At 38.7% G+C, this 18,633-nt stretch overlaps 3 protein-coding genes across 5 annotated transcripts; 2 read left to right on the top strand and 1 right to left on the bottom strand.

Annotated features, from left to right (window-relative positions):
• The first annotated feature begins 428 nt into the window (after positions 1-428).
• On the top strand, positions 429-4,493 carry LOC105833583. The gene is made up of 7 exons (XM_012675423.3): positions 429-2,611; positions 2,686-2,847; positions 2,920-3,072; positions 3,186-3,414; positions 3,509-3,592; positions 3,669-3,965; positions 4,311-4,493. Exons 1-7 carry the CDS (start codon positions 1,548-1,550, stop codon positions 4,416-4,418), a joined length of 2,097 nt encoding a protein of 698 aa, XP_012530877.1. The 5' UTR covers positions 429-1,547; the 3' UTR covers positions 4,419-4,493.
• Positions 4,494-4,508: 15 nt separating this feature from the next.
• LOC105833584 (mitochondrial ornithine transporter 1) lies at positions 4,509-7,209 on the bottom strand. The gene is made up of 5 exons (XM_012675424.3): positions 6,996-7,209; positions 5,575-5,811; positions 5,305-5,477; positions 4,951-5,226; positions 4,509-4,847 (listed from the first exon to the last, which is right to left on the bottom strand). Exons 1-5 carry the CDS (start codon positions 7,123-7,125, stop codon positions 4,674-4,676), a joined length of 990 nt encoding a protein of 329 aa, XP_012530878.1. The 5' UTR covers positions 7,126-7,209; the 3' UTR covers positions 4,509-4,673.
• A 1,310-nt stretch (positions 7,210-8,519) lies between these two features.
• LOC105830481 (histone-lysine N-methyltransferase KMT5B) lies at positions 8,520-18,345 on the top strand. 3 transcript variants are annotated; one of them, XM_012669810.3, is made up of 9 exons: positions 8,520-9,188; positions 10,416-10,649; positions 10,727-10,892; positions 11,035-11,205; positions 11,351-11,479; positions 11,557-11,746; positions 11,805-12,213; positions 12,297-14,093; positions 14,253-18,345. In XM_012669810.3, exons 2-9 carry the CDS (start codon positions 10,435-10,437, stop codon positions 14,656-14,658), a joined length of 3,483 nt encoding a protein of 1,160 aa, XP_012525264.1. In that variant the 5' UTR covers positions 8,520-9,188; positions 10,416-10,434; the 3' UTR covers positions 14,659-18,345. The 3 variants fall into 3 exon arrangements, with proteins under 3 accessions (XP_012525264.1, XP_036146591.1, XP_012525265.1); XM_036290698.1 differs by lacking the exon at positions 8,520-9,188 and adding an exon at positions 9,215-9,926; XM_012669811.3 differs by lacking the exon at positions 8,520-9,188 and adding an exon at positions 9,215-10,221.
• The last annotated feature ends 288 nt before the right edge of the window (positions 18,346-18,633 follow it).

Genomic DNA, 18,633 nt, shown 5'->3' with positions numbered 1-18,633 from the left:
TGTATGCGCATTGTATGTGCGTATGGCGTGCATAATGCGATATTTTGCACGTGATCAGTCACAATCGAGTTATTGTACATAAAGAGATGTAAAATGATAATTATATATACGTTGTTCTAAATTGTGTTTCGATTATATTTCAAATAAAGTATATGTATATACTTGATAAAAAAAGAAAAGGAAAAGGCTGTGTTACATATTGCATATATACTTTCGATGCGGCAGCCAAACGTGTATTTAATTAATGCATCGCATAACAACCAATAAACTTCACGTCATCGATATATACGCTCATTGCTGTGGAAATTATGAATTTTTTTCGAAGAAATGAAGCCTGCGATATTATTATATTGTTATTAACAATTGCCATTATTTCTACAAATTTGTCACATTATTTTCATTATTTTCTTTAGAGAACAAAAACTAGATTAACTAACGGTTAATCAGATAGAAGTTATGTTGAGTAATATTTTATGAATTTCTCAAACTTAAAGATTTAATGAACTTTGATAGAAAAATTTTAATAAATCTTTTAAATTTTACATATTCATGTGCGTGCACTTTGAGGTAAATGGATCGTTCCTGGGGTTTGAAAATACGTAAAGAAAAGAAGCTGATTAAAAATCGGCGGAGTTGGAGGAAGACCTTTACAGATTGATCTATTTTTACCAAATAAAATTAATTAGAAATTACAATAAAAACTAATATTTTTAATTAAGAAAATGAGAAGTTAAGTTTAACTAAAAGATATTCAATTGCAATAATTTACGGTAAAAACAACTTTGTAAAAAATAACGATGGTTAGTCTTTTTCTTAGCGATTATCGTCGAATATAAAAATAAAAAAATAAGAACACATCTAAAGAAAGAGGACCGCCGAAAAATAATTGGCGGGAGTGGTGGAAGGCCTTTATAATACAGATTGATCTGTTTTTACTGAATAAAATTTTAATTAGAAATTACATTAAAAACTAATACTTTTATTTAAGAAAATACAAACTCATGTTTAATAAAAATGTATTCAATCACAATAAAACATATGATAAAAACAAAACAGTCATGTAAAAAAATATACGTTGTTTGTAGTTCTTGTTTTGCGATTATCGTCGGATAATATATAATATAATGTTTATTCATGATTATACATATATATTAATCATATTTTATAATATTATAGATGTATATGGACATAGCATGGGAGAGAGAGAGAAGTGCATATTATCTGTAAGGTCCATCATAGACTTAAAATAGGTCAATATGCACGTTGTGCACATAGAGGCGTGGATGGAAAGATAACATTGCGGGCTTGCGGACAATGAGTAAATTCAAACCTTAAATTTTGAACGAAGAACGAAATGTGTTACACACATAACCTTAAATAAGTATCTTAACCTTCATGAACCGGTGGAAGGCAGTTAAAAAGGAACAAAATAATCTGCTACTGGAAATTACTTGGTGAAAGTTTTAAATTTCAAATAAATACTCTCTTTTGGGAACGTTAATCATCTTCGTGGTGAAAATCCGCGACGAATCCGCTCATATATCACGATGAGCGTGTTCATGCAGAGGTTAAGTCATCCCCTGCGAGGTGCGTACTCGGCTCTCTTAAGACTAGGCTGCGACAACGGCAACCATCCATGCCGGGTGCTAGGTGCGATATCAAAGCGGAGGTATAACACTCCGAACACAGTGTGGATCAATCCAGGAAGGGCCCAGGACCCAGCAATGGTATCTGCAGTCATCGGAGTTAGCAAGGAGGCCGCTAACAAGGACGGCTACGTCGTTAACGAGGACGACATTTATACCGTCCAGGAGTACGTACCAGAGAACACGTATGCTCACAATTTCTTCTTGAATTCGCTAAAATATGCAAATACTGTGATGCAACCAGGCACGACGTATGCTTGTGTCACGAACGAAGAAGCACTAAACATCCTGGAACAGGATTGGAGCTCGATTACGAGTACCGAAACGGTGTCTGCCGTCAAGAAGTTGTCCTACAACATTAATCAAAACAATGAGAAGATTGAACCACTCAAGTACATGAAGGCATTCAATACACTGAATCTGCAAAAGCTGACTGATAATGATGTGATGACAGTTATGCGGCACTTGGTACCATTCAGCACCTATATGACACAGTGCGATTTCTATAACAATCTCTGTGAACGGATAGACAGAGAGTGTATGATACGTTTCTTGCATTTGCCTATAGAGAAAATGTTGTATCTCTGTGACGTAATGTACCAGATAACACCCAAACATGGATCTGGTGCTTACTTTTATAAATTTTATTCGCAATATGTATGGTATTCCATTAGGCATCTAGGCAATAAGCCGCACAAGCTCAGTCCTGAGCAGCTGGTCCAAGTTTTATTCTTTTTAAACGTGTATCGAAAACCGCCTATAAACATGTATGAGCTCGAGTTCCGATTGGAACAGTGCATAGATGATTTGTCGATCAAGGAGTTGGCTATAGCAGCATTAGGCTTTTTCAAGACCAGGACAAAAATCAGAAACAAAGTCTTCTTGAATAATATCATCCATAAGACCATAGCCGAAATAGATACAGTGGATACTGTGAGCATTGGAGGCATCATAAAATTAATACGGTAAAATGAAACTGATCGAGTTTATTTGTAGATAGCATATATTACGTTTTGCTTATGACATTTGATTTTTTCAGATACAGTATGCAGCTTACGGAAGTAAGATCATTTATAGATTTATTAAAGGTTCTGACGCCATATGTGTCACGTTACACGTTAATGTCTCTAGCACACATTTCACAAGCATGTGGGAGAATCGCTGTGTACGATAAAAAGTTTATGGATAAAATAATTAAAAGGTACACTTTATTCCTGCATTCGCTAATTTTACCATCTGTATTCGTGATGCTTACAATTGATACACATTTCAGATTAAATGAGGAATTGCAGACTGCGAGGTTGAAAGATATTGAAAGATTTCTCTTTACTTTTTCCATTCTTAATATTGATTCAAGCATCTACCAGAACATAGTTGAGGAATTGAGAGGCAGTTGGGATACTACTCGAGCGTCTGAAATAAAAAAGTAATTATTCAGTAAGAACATAGTTTTTTAAGTGGCATTATTTGAATTATTTTCTTTTTTTTAAAAGAAAGTTATTCTATTTCAAAGATTTTTATGAAATTGTCCCGCGATAGGTTTCCGAGTGTACCAGCACGTATTCTAGGATATATGGCAGTACAAAATGTATACCCGAAAGATCTGATCAAACGCGTTATGACGCCAGAATATGTGATCAAGACGTGCTTTGGTAATTACAAATATCTCTCGCGTGAGTACTGCGTGCTGGATTACGGCCTTCGGATAGAAGTACCCGAGTACGATGGCCCATTTCTTAAACCTAACGTAAGAACTTCTATAGAGAAGGTATGTACACAAAAAAATCACTTATGATTGAATTATTTGCATCCGTCGTATAAGTTCGAGAAAAATTACGTATTAATAAATTTTATAATCATAGAAATATTACGACTTAGCTGCAGAGACCAAGTCGGAATCGACTTGGGCAAATTCGCTTTTCTCAGACGTTCTGGCAACATGTCAGGTATATACAAATATCGTCGAATAATCTTTCTCTTTGTGCATATATTATTTCATAAAATATTCCTGTCCTTAAACAGAAATTGTTCAACACTACGTCGGATATATTGGTCACTCGTCCATTACCGCACTTTGCGGTAGAAGACATTATCTTCTGTCTGGACGAACAAAATCAGCTTGTGCCATCAGAGAAATTCTTATCGCAGTTTGAATCGAGTGATATTAAACCCGTAAATGAGGAAACTTCGAATAAAGTCAGATGGATCGCTCTCGTCATAGGACATCATGGATTATTAATCAGGAATTTTTCATCACCTACCGGACCCTTAGCTGCGAAACTAAGACAGTTGTCTATAATTGGCTACACGCCAATTATGGTAAGTTTTATGAGAAATAGATATATTAATCTCCATATTAAATATAAAAATATAAAAATGCAAAGTGCTGTCTTTGTAATTTTCTATGAATGTCGAAGAGTATAAGTCTTAAGTTGAAGATCAATTGTGATTTCACAAATTCTATTAAATAAAGTAATTCTTTTAATATATATATATTAAAAAAAAAAAAAACGTAAATGCAATAAAATGCAATTTTAGTCAACCACAATTATTGACATTTGTAAAATTAGTCTTACAGTATTTCTAATTAAAATAATTTTAAATAATAAATTACGATAATTAGAATAGTATTTAGAATGTAAGAAAATTTTATTTGTCTTACAGATATTAAATCACCCTTGGAACATAAATAAAACATCGCAGGAGAAATGTGATTATCTTAGAAAGCTTATCTTTCGAGATGATGTGTCCAAATTGTCCAATACTGTATAGTAGTACGTAAAATACGCGAAGTGAGACATTTTGTATATATTTTATTAGGAAAAATATTTCTTTTATAATATAAAATATTGTTTGTATTACATTATTGTATATACATTCTCTTATATTTACAGACGTAGGCGACATTAGCGACATTAAATTTGCATGGTGCATGATTTTATATTGTTTAAAACACAAATACTTTCGCACATAGGATATTTAGAAGATATCAAGTTTCGTAAGACAATGATAATGTTAAAATCAATTTTAGAAATAATTGTACATAAGTTTCTTCGTGTATTCGACGGTGACGAACAATGTTGCAGTCGCTGGTATCGTTCTGATTAAAGTCGGTGTTAGTCCGTTGTACAGCGCGCCGATACCTTCTTGCCGTGCGATATGTTTGAAAACTATCAAAGCGGGCGTTTTCAAGTTCTGCACCTAATTTAAGCAGACAGTTTCGTTACAAAAAAAATATTCAGATATAGACGTACCTTTTTTTAGTTTTCAGTTTTATGACTCGCTTTTTCAATCGAAGATATACCTGTATTCTACTCTTAACAACATCAGCTGGAAATATTGCTAACCAAAGCATTGCGCCACCGACCGCGCCAGCCACCATTGTCTTTTGCCAGCCGATGTCGTCCCTGTTCTGACCCTTCATAGCTAGCAGCTCCCTTGTGGCTTCGTAGCCGCCAAAAAAGAAGAAATAACCTGGCATTTCGCGGGCTATCGTTGACGAGAGACCTGTAAACAGGCCTCTTACACCTTGCTCCTTCAGAATCTGCTTCGTTAAACTCCATGGTCCTATGCGAGACTTCTGAAGAAATAATGATGATGGTGTCATTCAAAATCTGCCATCGAAATGATCAAACAACGTTTATTGAACGTTATTCACCGTAGATTTTTCTATGACGGATTTTATCGCTTGTATCTGTTCGACCTCCCTCATAGCCTGCAGCTTGCACTTTATTAACTCCGTCGGGCAAAGCGTCAGCGAGGAGAAGAACGCGGCAAAGAAGCCGGCCCAGGCGTTGCTGAAGGAGTTAAGTTCTTTCACACTCTGTACACCTATAAAATAAGGAAGAAAGATTAAGAGATTAACCATTAAATTTAAAAAATCAATTATATTTCAATAATTTATATTATATCGCAATTCATGTTTTACCTGTTAAATGAGCTATTGTCTTTTGACATCCGCCATACGCTGCGAACAATACAGAGTTTTCCGCCACATTAGCGACTATCGCCGGAATTGTTCCGGCATACAAACCCCTCGCGATGCCGTCTGTCTTTAATGTATGCAGAAAGCAATTCACCATGCTTTTATACATGGATGGGAAAGTCTGCATCTTTACCTTTACCGTGTCTAACGGTTGACCTACGTAGACGAGCGCTATACCGCCTATTAAGTAAAAATGGAATAATTTGTTACGCGTGAAAATATAGTTTAGAGCTCTTTACATAGAGTGTTCTAAGATATTTTTTTGAAAATTATTGTTCTACTGACAATTAACGATAAGTATTTCATTTCTTTTTCAATTTATTAATAAGCGAACATTTCCTGATAGTATTAGCGATTTAGAAATGTCTATAATTCTGTAAAACGAGATATATAAAAACCCGATAATATGTGCATGATTAGAAGTTAATTGAGTTTATCAGTTGGGTATTTATATGCAAGATAACGTTACAAGACTGATACTACCATTATCTTCTCATCGAATATACTACAGATAAAAAAACACACACACACACACACATATTTTATCTAAATCTAAATAATAGAATATAATTTTATAAAAAACAGCAGATAAATTACATTTGGCAATCAATATTGTTAAATGCATACTGCACTAAAATGAATTATTGTAGATACGTCAATAATATAATCCAAGTTTTATATATTAATATTAAAAATATTAACAAATTTTATTATCTTTGTTCTTTTCCAAGAAACAAAGCCTTAAAAAATTCTTATTTTTAATTTCTGAATTTTTTTCGTATTTTATTAAAAAAAAAAATTGTTATCTTATATCTTTATTAATAGTATTTTTTAAGACGTGATTTTGATTATACAAATATTTCACCGAGAAAGGAAAACTCATCCTCATGTGATGCAACTTTTGCGTGCGCTTGAGTAAACTCTGATTAATTTAATCGATGATCGATTTATCAAGCTTGTACCATTTTGTTAACATCAATAGAACAATTGATCTTTTGTCTATTACATAAAGAAAAAGATTAAAGATGACATTAACTAATTAACTTGATCAGTTCAATTTTGTTTGCTGCAAAATTAGTTACATAATTCGTTATTCCGAATTTCTCTTTTCAAACATAAAAGATTTATAATTTCATTTACGTCAACTGAACGATATATTACTCGACCATTGATCCTTAATTAATTTAAGTTAATCGGACCAAAATTCAGTTGACTAAAATTAGAGTTGACGAATTAGAAGTATAGTTAGATAAGTAGCAAAGAATTCGAATTGATCATTGTTAATCGGAATTTGGTCTGAATGCTATTTTGACACGGATGATGAGTAAACGAAAAGATAAATCGAGAACCACCCGGACATTTACCGAGCGAACCGGCCACGAAATCTACAGCGCCATCCGTAATGCTTCCACGGCCATTCTCCTTCGACACGTGGGGCACTTCCGCGCCCACAGTCGGCCCGACGACGCTCTCCGTCGTCATCGTAATCGTCATCCGGGAAAAAACTCCTTCGGCACGGCCACGTGCTTTCTGTCTCGGGTGATAAAACAGACAGGATCGCCTACCAGCCCCGCACGAGCAATACTGGCAACCACTGTAGCAATCGAGCTTCTCTTGAGACAGTATATAACGTATATATGTATATGTATCTCTGAAGAAAGAATTTGTACTGATATCTATCACGTATTGTCGTCAACGAGCAGGCGTGGCTCAAGAAATTGTCGGGCCCTTCGGAAATTCACGAAGGGAAAGAATTTTCCTCCGAACTTCGCGTCTTATTTTTCTTATATTAGAATATATTATACTGTCCATTTCTACCTTAAATTAGAAAAAAAAAAGAATAAGTTAAAGTTGAAATGTGAAAAGAGACATAAAACAAAGAATTCCTACGTTTTTACATTTTAGGGCCGGTTGTTCCAACTTCTTGATAAACTTATCTACCAGGTAAGCATGTGTCTATCTTCATTTCTTTTCTTAAATAAACAAAGACAAACATATATTTATCTGATAGGTAAGTTTACCAAGAAGTTGGAACAACCGATCTTTAATGTGAAAAAGTAAACAGAATAAGAAAATATATTAATATCATACTACTGTGCTTTTTATTATAACACATACATTATTAAGAATAAAAGTCCTAAACACTCGATGTGGAGGGGAAAGAGCATGTTTTGATTGCGAAAGAATCGCGTTTGTCGAGACGCAGACAGACGGAAATCGTCCGCTAGTCAGGTGACTGACAAGAAACGAGACGACGATGCTACCATGCGACGCCCGCGTCGAGTTGCCATGGAGACGCAGGGTCGCGTCCGGAGCGATAGTCCCTAGGCGTGGACGTGTCGGCGACTCCGAGAGTCCCTAGATTGTGGAACGACGCGGACGCAGAGCTGCCAGATTTTGCCGGGTTGCCCGGCACGGTAGGCCGACGCATGCGCTTACGAGTTGAAATACAGTAACGTATCACAAATCTGTAGACTCTTGTGACTACACACTCAGGTGTGCGTGGATAAGTAGAGAGTAGAATGTTCACATAATGATAAAAAATACACATTTTTCTGTAATTAAGAAAAATATTTTATTTGGCAAAAATACTACTGAGATATCCTCTGTACTGAGAGTACTGGGCCCGCCAAAATTAAGCGCCCATAATACACATAACTGTATTTGCCATCCATTACACATGCGCGGCTTGACCCATGGCGGGGGGTCTGGCAGCACTGCGCGGACGATCTCGGAGAGTCCCGTCAGCGGAATCGTCCCGAGCGATCCGCGATCGTTTAGATGCAGCACGGTATCGCGAGATCGAATTCGCGTGACGACGACGCGACGCGAGAAGAAAAAGAAAGGAGATCGCCAAGGTGCCGCTCGCGTGCGGCCTGACTCGCGTTGTTCAAGGCGGCAGAAGAACGTGGGGCCCCGACGACAGGCACACGACGTCGCGACGGCATTCCAAAGCATGAATTCGCCTCGCGGCCGCGATTGATATACCCGACCTCTTTCTCTCTTCTCTTTTTCTCTATTTCTATCTTTATCCCTTGCTCTCTCTCTCTCTCTCTCTCTCTCTTTCTCCATCTTTTTCTCTCTTTTTTCGCCTTTCGTTCGGGGAAGCGGAAGCGGAGTCGAGAGCTCGTCGCCGGGGCGGACGCGGCCGACGGCTCCGTCGCTCGTTGTTCGCGTTGTCGCTCGTCGAGAGTTACGAGTTGCGAGACCGCGCACGTAGCTGCACCACACGAGAGTGGACACACCGTGCGAACGCACGTTCACGTTGCGCGTACGCACACAGCACGGAGTGCACAGAGCAGAGGGAAAGTGCGCGCTGTGGATCGCGTCGCGTCGCATCGCGTCGCACTGTGCTGCTGTGCCGTGGCTGTGTCGTGCCGTACCGTACCGTGGCGATCCTCCCGAGCAACCTCCGTTCGGATACTGCCCAGCCATGATAGCTACAGCGAGCGCGTCTCCGTCGCGACGCGCGAGGCACGTCGCCGTGCCGCTCTAGCTTTAGGGGCCCGACCGACCGCAACATGCGAGAAGTCCGTTCTCGGGAGAGCATCCTCGCGGTAAGTACCGACGGCCACCTCTGTACTCCGGAAAAAAAAAAAAGAACATCGCTCGACCCGCAACGTTCGGCCTCTCTTCCGCCCCGCCATTAGTCTTGTGTTCTCGCGTACATTCTCTCAGACGACGACGTTGTCGTCGTAGTAGTTATTGTCGTCGTCATTTTTGTCTTCGGACGACGCCACGACGAGTCGTCTTCCTCCGAAAGGGAAAGGACCGTTATGTCGACGCGCGCCTATGGGTGTCCGCCTATAGGCCGCCGTCGCCGTGTCCCGGTCGATACGAAGGGACCCGACGAGACTCGGCCCGTCCGTGGCGCTGATTTCCGAGGAGGGGAGAAGGGGGAACGCAACCCCGAGGCCCCGATCGCGAGACGACGCCGCCGCCGTCGCGATGTCGCGTCCCATACCGTTCCGGGAGACGGTGTGTTAAAGGAGCACAGGCTCGGGCATCAGTGAACGTCGCGCCCTCCCACCTTCCTCGGGCGGACAGCTCAGCTTTAGGACTTGAGATTCGCCCTCGGGGTTCAGGTTCAGGGTCAGGTTCAGATCAGCGGCGGCCCCGGTGGCCAGGACGGTGTCTCTCGCTCTACCCCCCCGCACGGGGACAACGTGGACGCGGCAGTGTTGCGAGGAGAATCGGGCGTGTGCACCCGTTTAAAGGGCGGGGGAAGGAAGGGGAGGGGGCGACAGGGTTGCTCTCGAGCGGAGTGATGTTTTTGACACCTGAGTAACAGCTGAGTAAGTTACGTCGAGAGAGGCGTGATGTTATCGGGCGACGCGGAGCGTTAATCCCTTTGAGAAACATCAAGATTTCTCCGAGAGTTGCGGAACTGGTTGCGCGTTAGTTAGGAACTGGACAATGCCATGCGTCTGTGTGGCATAGCGATTTGGATCGCGCGTGCCCTACGCTCGCGGACCTACGAGATTGTTAATGGTGTTTCCCCGAATTGATTGCTTTGGAAAATTGCGGAGAACAATAACGACAAGCAACGCGCATCACCGAGCCTGATGTCCCGATAGAGTTTGATTTGGGGTACATTAACCTCCTATACATTGAAAATATACTAAGGATATGTTAAATGCACATTAACCTAAACTTGTTTGGCAAAAAAATTTGTTAACCTATTAACGCAGTTAAATTACGGGGAAAGGAAAAGTTCTTTTGTCACGAGAGCGCCCTCTTTTCTCTTCCACGACGTTCCATTTCATTGTCGTATCTTTTTCCAGTGAAAGTCAGCGTCGCAGAATGGTGGTGGACTACTGCTTGTCGATTCAGGCCTCAGCAACTGCAGTAAGAAAGCAGGAGCGAAGGTTAGGTGCCACGGTGAGTGCAAAGATGCAACCCAACAGCGGTGGAGGATGTGGAATGACACCTAAAGAGCTCTCTGACAATGACGACTTGGCTACATCCCTCGTACTGGATCCCTACTTAGGATTTACCACCCATAAGATGAATATCAGGTACTGTAACATTCGATGTACAAACTCACAAGTTATGTGTAAAAATTATTTACTTTAAGTTTTATTCCACTCGACAGGTATAGGCCATTAAAGGCGAACAAAGAAGAGCTTCGAAAGATCATCTGTGAATTTATCCAAAGTCAAAATTATGAGAAAACATATAAGAAATTGATGGGTGGTGACTGGGGTGCACGACTTCCCCACACAAAGTCCAAACAACAGCAAATTAATCTGGAGAATCATGTAAGTTACAAATGTACAGTGATATATGTTTCTTTTTAAGATTAAATTTATTGTTTTATTATTTTAGTAAGAAACGCATTTGTAATTTTTTTGGTATAGGCAATAAATCGTGTTTATGTGCAATAGTCATTTTTTTTCACAGATCAAACGATACCTGCGAGTTTTCGATAAAGATTCTGGCTTTGCCATAGAGCCATGCTATAGATACAGCCTAGAGGGACAAAAGGGTGCTAAGATATGTGCCACCCGAAAATGGATGAAGCACGATAAAATTTCCTGCCTTGTTGGCTGTATAGCGGAACTTAGTGAAAAGGTTAGAGCTTCGTAAAGTATAAAAAAAAAGAAAAATTTGATTCGGATAATTTCATTGTCTATCGTTTTTAAAATTTTTATTAAATCTTACATTGTCTTTTTATTTATTTTTGTATATATGTCTTTATTTTGTATGTATATTTTAGGAGGAAGCTGCGTTGCTACATCCTGGAAAAAATGACTTTTCTGTGATGTTTAGTTGTCGAAAGAATTGCGCCCAATTATGGTTGGGACCAGCAGCATACATAAACCATGACTGTAGAGCAAATTGCAAGGTAAGTAATGGACGAGCGAAATTCGATACGTGATTACGCAAGAATTATTATGTAAACGTGAGAATATTCTTTCGCAGTTTGTGGCGACGGGAAGAGACACTGCATGCGTTAAGGTGTTGCGCGACATTGAGGTGGGAGAGGAAATTACCTGTTTTTACGGGGAGGATTTCTTCGGCGATAGCAACTGTTATTGCGAGTGCGAGACCTGCGAGAGGCGAGGAACCGGTGCTTTCGCGAGCCAGAAACCCGGCGAGGAGATTTCGTCAGGTATATTTATTTGATATTTAGAGATAAATTACATATCTATTTTTTTGTTTTTTCATAGGTTATCGTTTGAGGGAAACGGACAATCGAATCAATCGAACTAAACATCGACAGCAGCCATTGAACAGGAATAAGCAACAAGCCGATACTGCTCTCACTGAACGAAACGCGGTTTTGGTCGGGAATGCAGCGGTCGCACCGCAATCACTCAGCATGAAGGAGTTGCGACGCAAAGGGCTCACCAAGTATGATGCTGAGCTGCTGATCGCGCAAGGCTGTCGTTTCTCGGATCTCAGCCAGCAGCAGCCGACGATTAACAACGGCGAGAATGTGCTGCAAACTCGAGCGCATCCCTCCGTGATCGCGACTTCCGTCACGAGGAGTCTCCGTAATAAGCAAATGTGTAAATTTGACGGCAGTTCCGGTGACGGAAGTGTCATCAAGAATACTCAATCACTCAGAGCGTCCAGGTAGCTTATTAGGTTTTTTTATGCGATTACTATGCGAAATACTTCTATTAATATAATTTTACATTAATTTTTATTTTGTGTAGATTGCATAAGAGAACAGAGTCGAAGAAAGGGAAAGTCAGCATAAAATCTGCATCGTCCTGTCTCAGCAATCCTATTGCAAAAGATATGGAAGTGACGGATATCAGTCATCGGAAGGAGGATTCCGATAGAGTACCGGTACACAAGGAGAATTTGTATTCGCGGCTGCAAAAACATCATCTGCCGAATGCGTCGGAGGTGGACCGTGGTTTCTGCGTGGAACAACCACGGCAGCGTACCGTGATGGGGGAATCAAACGAGGACACCTGTCCGTTGCGACTGATGAAGGTGGAAGATTCCGGTGAATCGAACGGTGATGGCGATTTGATGGAGGACGAACGGGGAATACCGAATCTCACTGCGGAAGTCGATCCCGAGACAGTAGATAACATTAATTCTTCCAGTTACAAAAAGGGACATTATAGTACAAACGCCTGTGATTCAATCCGATTAAGTTCCATGTCTCAAACTCACGTACAACAACGTTTACATACCGTAGAATCGATTCCCGAGAATACAAACTATCGTTCGAGGGAGTACCATCATTCTTCATCGCCCGTTCGGCATAAGGAAGGCGCGAATGATCTTGATGACGCGGCTGAGCAGGCGAATAGCATTAACAAACGTTCCAAATCCCATGGCAAGCGACTTTCCTTGATGGATGAGCGAGATGATCGCAAGACGCCAAATGAGGAATCGTCTTACGAGTTTGAAGATGATGATTCGCCGCCGCCGTCGATCGAGGAAAAGAAAAGGTTGACGTTGCAGACTGATTTCCGAGAGAGTGACATTTTACATGAGATGAGCTCTCGGTCGGATGATGAATGTTGCAACGATTTAAACTCCGCGAAAGTAATCGTGGTGCGGAAGTACGATATAGAAAAGGAAGTGGAGAGTGAAGGCTGCGAGAGCCCTATCGCTGTCGATGCGTTGGCGGCAAGTCGCTCAGATAGTGTAGAGTTTTGTAGATTGAATTCTGAAGAAGTTGTAGAGACAGAAACTGATACCGAAAACGTTTTAAAATGTTATAATACAGTTTTGAGTCAGGAGGAAGAAGAAAGCATCGTAACGAAAAGTGACGCGTATGCCACGAGCGTCGAATCTGACGTCAGATCCGGAATGGCAATGTTATGCGCGACGAAAGTGGACTCCAGAATAAATATTACGGAAGGAAATGACGCGACGGTCTTTAGTAATGTACAGATTACAAATTATAATAGCGATATAATCGGCCATACGAATTCGGAGAATTCTCCCGATAACCTTGCTTTAAAGAGATCGACATCCAGACGGAAAAATTACGATTTAGACGCGTGCTTGAAGTCGTCTCGCAAGTTACAAAAAAGACTTTCGAGCGCCAAGTCCAAGTTCGAGATTTTGACGGAAGGTGTTAAGGACGATTCAAAGAGTCATGGCAAGAGGAAGAGCAAGAATAAATCTACCAAGAGTCAGAGAAGAGATCGGCAGAGATCGGAGACGGCCGAGATAGGGGAGGCCGACGACGATTCAGGTATCCAGGGCGATATCTACGAATTTAGTGAGAAGGAGAGCAATTTGGAAGATATTGGTACACTGATAAGACGTGGTAAACATGAATCACGTCACGCATCTTCCTCGTCGATAGCGGTATCACCGGTGCAGGAGATGCAATGCAATGACGAGTACAATAAAGCTGAGCCGCCGGTGCTGGTCCCAGAGGAACCGTGGCCTCCAACCGTGGCTCAGAGCGAATCTGACGCGGGATCCAATAATGGTGTTCAGTCGGGAAGAAACTGTGATGTCGAAGGAAACTTGGAGCGGTAACTATACTATAATAAATATATTGCATTTCTATCATTTAAATTATTTATATTATTTAAAATATAAACATAAATTGAATTTATAACATTTCAAAATGTTGTACTTTATTAGATTTGCTTTTAAGTCAAGTAAATAAATCGAAGGAATCTTTTTTTCAGATTGACAGCTTATGAGAACAACAGCAGCATGCGAAAATCGAGCACAATCGAGTGCCAATGGCGGACGAGTAATTCGAATAATTGTCGAGTTTGTCCTGTCACACCGGAGAGAACCGGTGGTCCTCTGAAGCTGACCTTGCGCGTGAAGCGATCGCCAGTGTTGGACGATATCGTCGAGTCTGGCACTAGCGGCCTGAGTGAGGACAGCTACGAACCAGAGTACGAGGTGCTGCGCGTCGAGGGATTGGAAAGACGCAAACGCCGAAAGAAACACAAGAGCAGGGACCGCGAGAGACGGCATAAAAAGTCGCGCGAATTGAACCTGGACCCGCCGCCACCGCCCATGAAAAGATTACGCTTGATTCTCGGCAACGAGACACGCACTATCGATTTAACGCACTCTTAACAGCTATAATTTCATCTGCCTCCGCTCCTTCGACTTGTTATCCTTTCCCCCTCATTATCATGACGCGCGTGTAATATCAATTTCATTATGATACATATAGACAATCTTTTTAATTAATATAATTAAAAATAAAAAATCATCCAGGAAGATAGGCCTCCTCGTCCTACGACATGTGACAGCGAGTTCATATCGAACTTGAAGATACATTTCACAGATTAAACTTGATTTAGTGGTATGGAACTAGCATTTCTACATTTTCTCCTTACCTTTTTCATTCTCTCTTTCATCTCTCTTTCTCTCTATCTTTCTTGTAGTTCCCCTTATTTAAATCTTTTAGTAGTATATATGCCATTCTTATAATAACAACGAATCTCTGAGGGCCTATCGAGATATAAGCGAGAAAACACGTAGGTGGAAAAAGTTTTAGATCGCGCACGTACATGTTTCTCCTATGTAGAGTTAAATATCACGTACAAATCAGAACCATAGTACGTGAATACTTAATTTATTCAAGCCTCGTACAGTTCCATAGAGATTAATGAAGTGCTCTAGCGTAGACTAAAGATATAATTTCACTTGATAATTCAATTGGAGCCAAATGGAGTATAATTTTTCTAAATTTTTGCCATCCTTAATAAAAGATGTATCAGATTATGTGTTATTTTCAAAAAATCTCTTTTTATACTTGTTTTTTACGGTTAATCGTTTCTGGACAAACTATCGTTTATACAACAGATTATACCGATCTTGTACTTCATGAGATAAGCGTATTCAAATTAAATTTTATAAATTGTATCTCAATTTCGTAAACAAATTAGTTGCTACTTTCAGTGGTATTCCGAAACGGAGAAGGAGGACGAAGGAGGAGGATCCCTATACTTATACTATGTATAATAATAATAATAATAATCTAATTGATTAAAAAAGATTTAGCTGAATATTAGTTAGCACTTATAATCGCTATTCTCGAACGAAGGGTCAAAAATATCATGGAGAACCTTGTAAATATTGCTTATACATATATTATAAGTTTATATATATTAACGTATAAATAAATATACAGATATATTCTGTATTTCGGTGTATTACAATGTCTTTCAATGCGAATTGCAAGCAGGCATCGCATTGCATATACCATTGTATACAGAAATACACCGGTCACACGATACTAGTAGTAACAAAATATTATAAGAAAGAAATTTCATTCGCAACAATGTTTTTGTTATACTATGCGCTGTTAGAATATCAGAACACATTGTCTACGTTGTAAACGAGGGGATGAAACGCGCCCTTGCGCGTAAGAGATCATTTGTTCCACATCGCTTCTGTTCACGGATAAAACTACGTGAGAATTGGAAGCAAAATTTGCGTTCTCAAAATTTTTTTCGATATAAAATTGGAATACAATTTCATTCTGCATTAAATAAATTACCGAATATTTTTTCAAATTCAATAACGAAAAAAAATGCGAAATGCGAGTTTTGCTTCAATCAAGTTGGAAAGAAAGTAATATCGCGTTATTTCAAAATTTACAATAACGAGATCATTTTTTAAATTAATCCAGTCAAAATTAATTTCCGGTGATTAAGAAAATTATTAAATAATATTGAAGCAAAACTGTATTACTTTATTTCCAATCTGGCATCTAATTTCTTACATTGTTGCAACACTTATTTGATAAAAATTGAAATTTTAAAAATCTGAAATGTGATATTGCAATTCGGAAGGTGTCCCATGAAGTAAAAAAGTTATGCGACACATACGCGATACATACGCAACACTTGTCCATTACACGCTAAGATTTAGTTAAAATATTTTTATTTGACGAATGGGCCGCTACTATACGCCGATCATTTGGTATTTTTAATATATAAATTATATACACCTAATTAACAAATACAAGAGAAAATTCTCGTTATGTATCGAGCTATAGAGAATCGCGAGAACCGACTTTCCATTGTGTTATATAGCAATGAAAAACTACTGTAAAAAATACAATAGGTATTGTGCGGTTTATTGATTTTTTCAGAGAAAATTGCTTGAGCGCACACAGAGCGCAACAGAGTTGCAGAACATTTGTATATTGATTGTACATTGAATTGTACATTTAATGATAATTGATTAATCGGACGAAAATGATGAAAGTGTGGGATAATTAAAATTAATTTTAATTAATATTAATTTAATTAACTTCTAAATTGTTGCTTTCTTAATTAATGTTTATTGTTTTACCAAATTTCTGAATGCATCCTCGCCAAATTGAGCTCTCTTTTTCTCACAACAAAGAGAGAAGGCACTGTACAATTGTGATATACCTAGATTCTAGAAAACAGATATTAATCTTATTCTTTTCTCTACACATTTTATATAACATATCTAGAGAATAAGTTTTAAAAAAATTTAAAAAATCTGCTAAGTCATGTTTTTTTTAATGGATAACATTTAGAATCGATTGCACCATAGCGTTAATTAATAACTAATGATTGCTTAGCTTATTTCAGGTTTAATTCTATCGAAAAATTATAGAGAGAAACTTTGAAATAGAAAATAAAATCATGGAGCATTATATGACAATTGATAAGATATTAATTATTAATAACAAAAGGTGCATTGATTAATTAATAATTAACAATCAATTGACTATAAAATCGTCACTAAATTGATATAATGAATAGAAGAAAATGTTTTCCTAGACTTTAATTTTTGATTACAATAATTATTTGTATTATATGTAATTGATTCCTATCTTATTAAAACAAAAGAAAAATTACACTCTGTTTTTAATATTATTTCAAGATTACTTAAAACTAAAAGGGCTGAAGATACGTAACACGAATTTATAAATGAATATATGTAAATACTATCTAATTTGACAATTGTTTCCTAGCACAGCTTCACCGTGTAATCGTAATGTTCCTTTGTTAATGCTGCGTGATCGTAGCGGCCCATTTCGAGACATTTCATACGAGATGCGAACGAGGGACGCTTTTCCCTCTTACTCGCCATTTGCATGCGATTGTGGTACGAGTCATTACGCGATCGACTCGAAGCAGTTTTTTTTTTAACAAGGGAAGAAAAAGATTGATGAAAAAAAGGGAACGGGCATTCCGGGTATACGGGAAGAAAATTTTTCGAAGCGCTTTTTTTATTCGCAACAAAAGTTTTACATCGCAACATTTATTTCTCGAACCACAGCGATACATCATTTTCTTTGTGTTCTTTTTCCTTTAGTCCGTCGCACACGACGCTTTCTCCCCTATTCGTTATCGGCAGAATTTTTGTCTCACTGCCATTAGGAGAATGATATTAATTCGTACGTTTCGATTAATCGCTTGTGAAAATAAGGAGGTTACAAGAAAAGTCGTAAGTTGCACCCTCTGCGCTGCACATGATCATTGTTACAGATGAATTTTGTGTATGAATCGTTGCGAATCGAGGAGGATCTTTTGTCAGTTTCTCCTCCGTGAGCCGTCTGACAAAGAAGAAAGAAGGTAAAAAGGAAGAACGAAGGTGAAGGAAGGAGGTGAATTTCTTTTCTCTCGTAGAAGATTTGCGACCGCGCGCGGCGCGTACATTGTAATTATACATATTACCTTATTTGTTGAGCGACAGATATATAGAAATGTACATTGTCATTATTATTTTCTACGGATTAAGGAATCATAATAAATGAATCGCATAATCGAAGCTCCCAGTCATTTCAGACTGCATTTATCCTGTTGTAAATCAAAGAAAAGAATTATTTGTAAAACATTCGAAAAACGCTAGTCTCTTCCGCTGTAATTAATATTTCTTTTCAAGACTAAATTGTGTCTGTTAATATCAGATAAAATTTTGCTCTTCAAATCTTTCTGTAAATCTATGTTTAAATTTCGCGTTTTATACGGATAAAATAAATAGTTTTAATAATGATTGGCCAGGATCAATGATATTTTATCTGATATCTGAAAAGCAAAGATTTCAATCGAATTTGAT

This window comes from Monomorium pharaonis, chromosome 8 (genome assembly GCF_013373865.1).
Source record: "Monomorium pharaonis isolate MP-MQ-018 chromosome 8, ASM1337386v2, whole genome shotgun sequence".
Taxonomy (NCBI): Eukaryota; Metazoa; Arthropoda; class Insecta; order Hymenoptera; family Formicidae; genus Monomorium; species Monomorium pharaonis.
This window is presented reverse-complemented; position numbering and strand designations above follow the sequence as displayed.

What these genes read in the sequence shown, in the direction of transcription:
- LOC105830481 (XM_012669810.3), top strand. Translation starts at nt 10,435, where the DNA reads ATGGTGGTGGACTACTGCTTGTCGATTCAGGCCTCAGCAACTGCAGTA. An exon ending in ACCCATAAGATGAATATCAG is followed by an intron (nt 10,650 to 10,726) that starts GTACTGTAACAT and finishes TCCACTCGACAG; the next exon opens with GTATAGGCCATTAAAGGCGA. An exon ending in AAATTAATCTGGAGAATCAT is followed by an intron (nt 10,893 to 11,034) that starts GTAAGTTACAAA and finishes TTTTTTTCACAG; the next exon opens with ATCAAACGATACCTGCGAGT.
- LOC105833583 (XM_012675423.3), top strand. Translation starts at nt 1,548, where the DNA reads ATGAGCGTGTTCATGCAGAGGTTAAGTCATCCCCTGCGAGGTGCGTAC. An exon ending in CGAGCGTCTGAAATAAAAAA is followed by an intron (nt 3,073 to 3,185) that starts GTAATTATTCAG and finishes GTCCCGCGATAG; the next exon opens with GTTTCCGAGTGTACCAGCAC. An exon ending in TTGGCTACACGCCAATTATG is followed by an intron (nt 3,966 to 4,310) that starts GTAAGTTTTATG and finishes TTTGTCTTACAG; the next exon opens with ATATTAAATCACCCTTGGAA.
- LOC105833584 (XM_012675424.3), bottom strand. Translation starts at nt 7,125, where the DNA reads ATGACGATTACGATGACGACGGAGAGCGTCGTCGGGCCGACTGTGGGC. An exon ending in TTTCGTGGCCGGTTCGCTCG is followed by an intron (nt 5,812 to 6,995) that starts GTAAATGTCCGG and finishes TTTACTTAATAG; the next exon opens with GCGGTATAGCGCTCGTCTAC. An exon ending in GACAATAGCTCATTTAACAG is followed by an intron (nt 5,478 to 5,574) that starts GTAAAACATGAA and finishes CTTATTTTATAG; the next exon opens with GTGTACAGAGTGTGAAAGAA.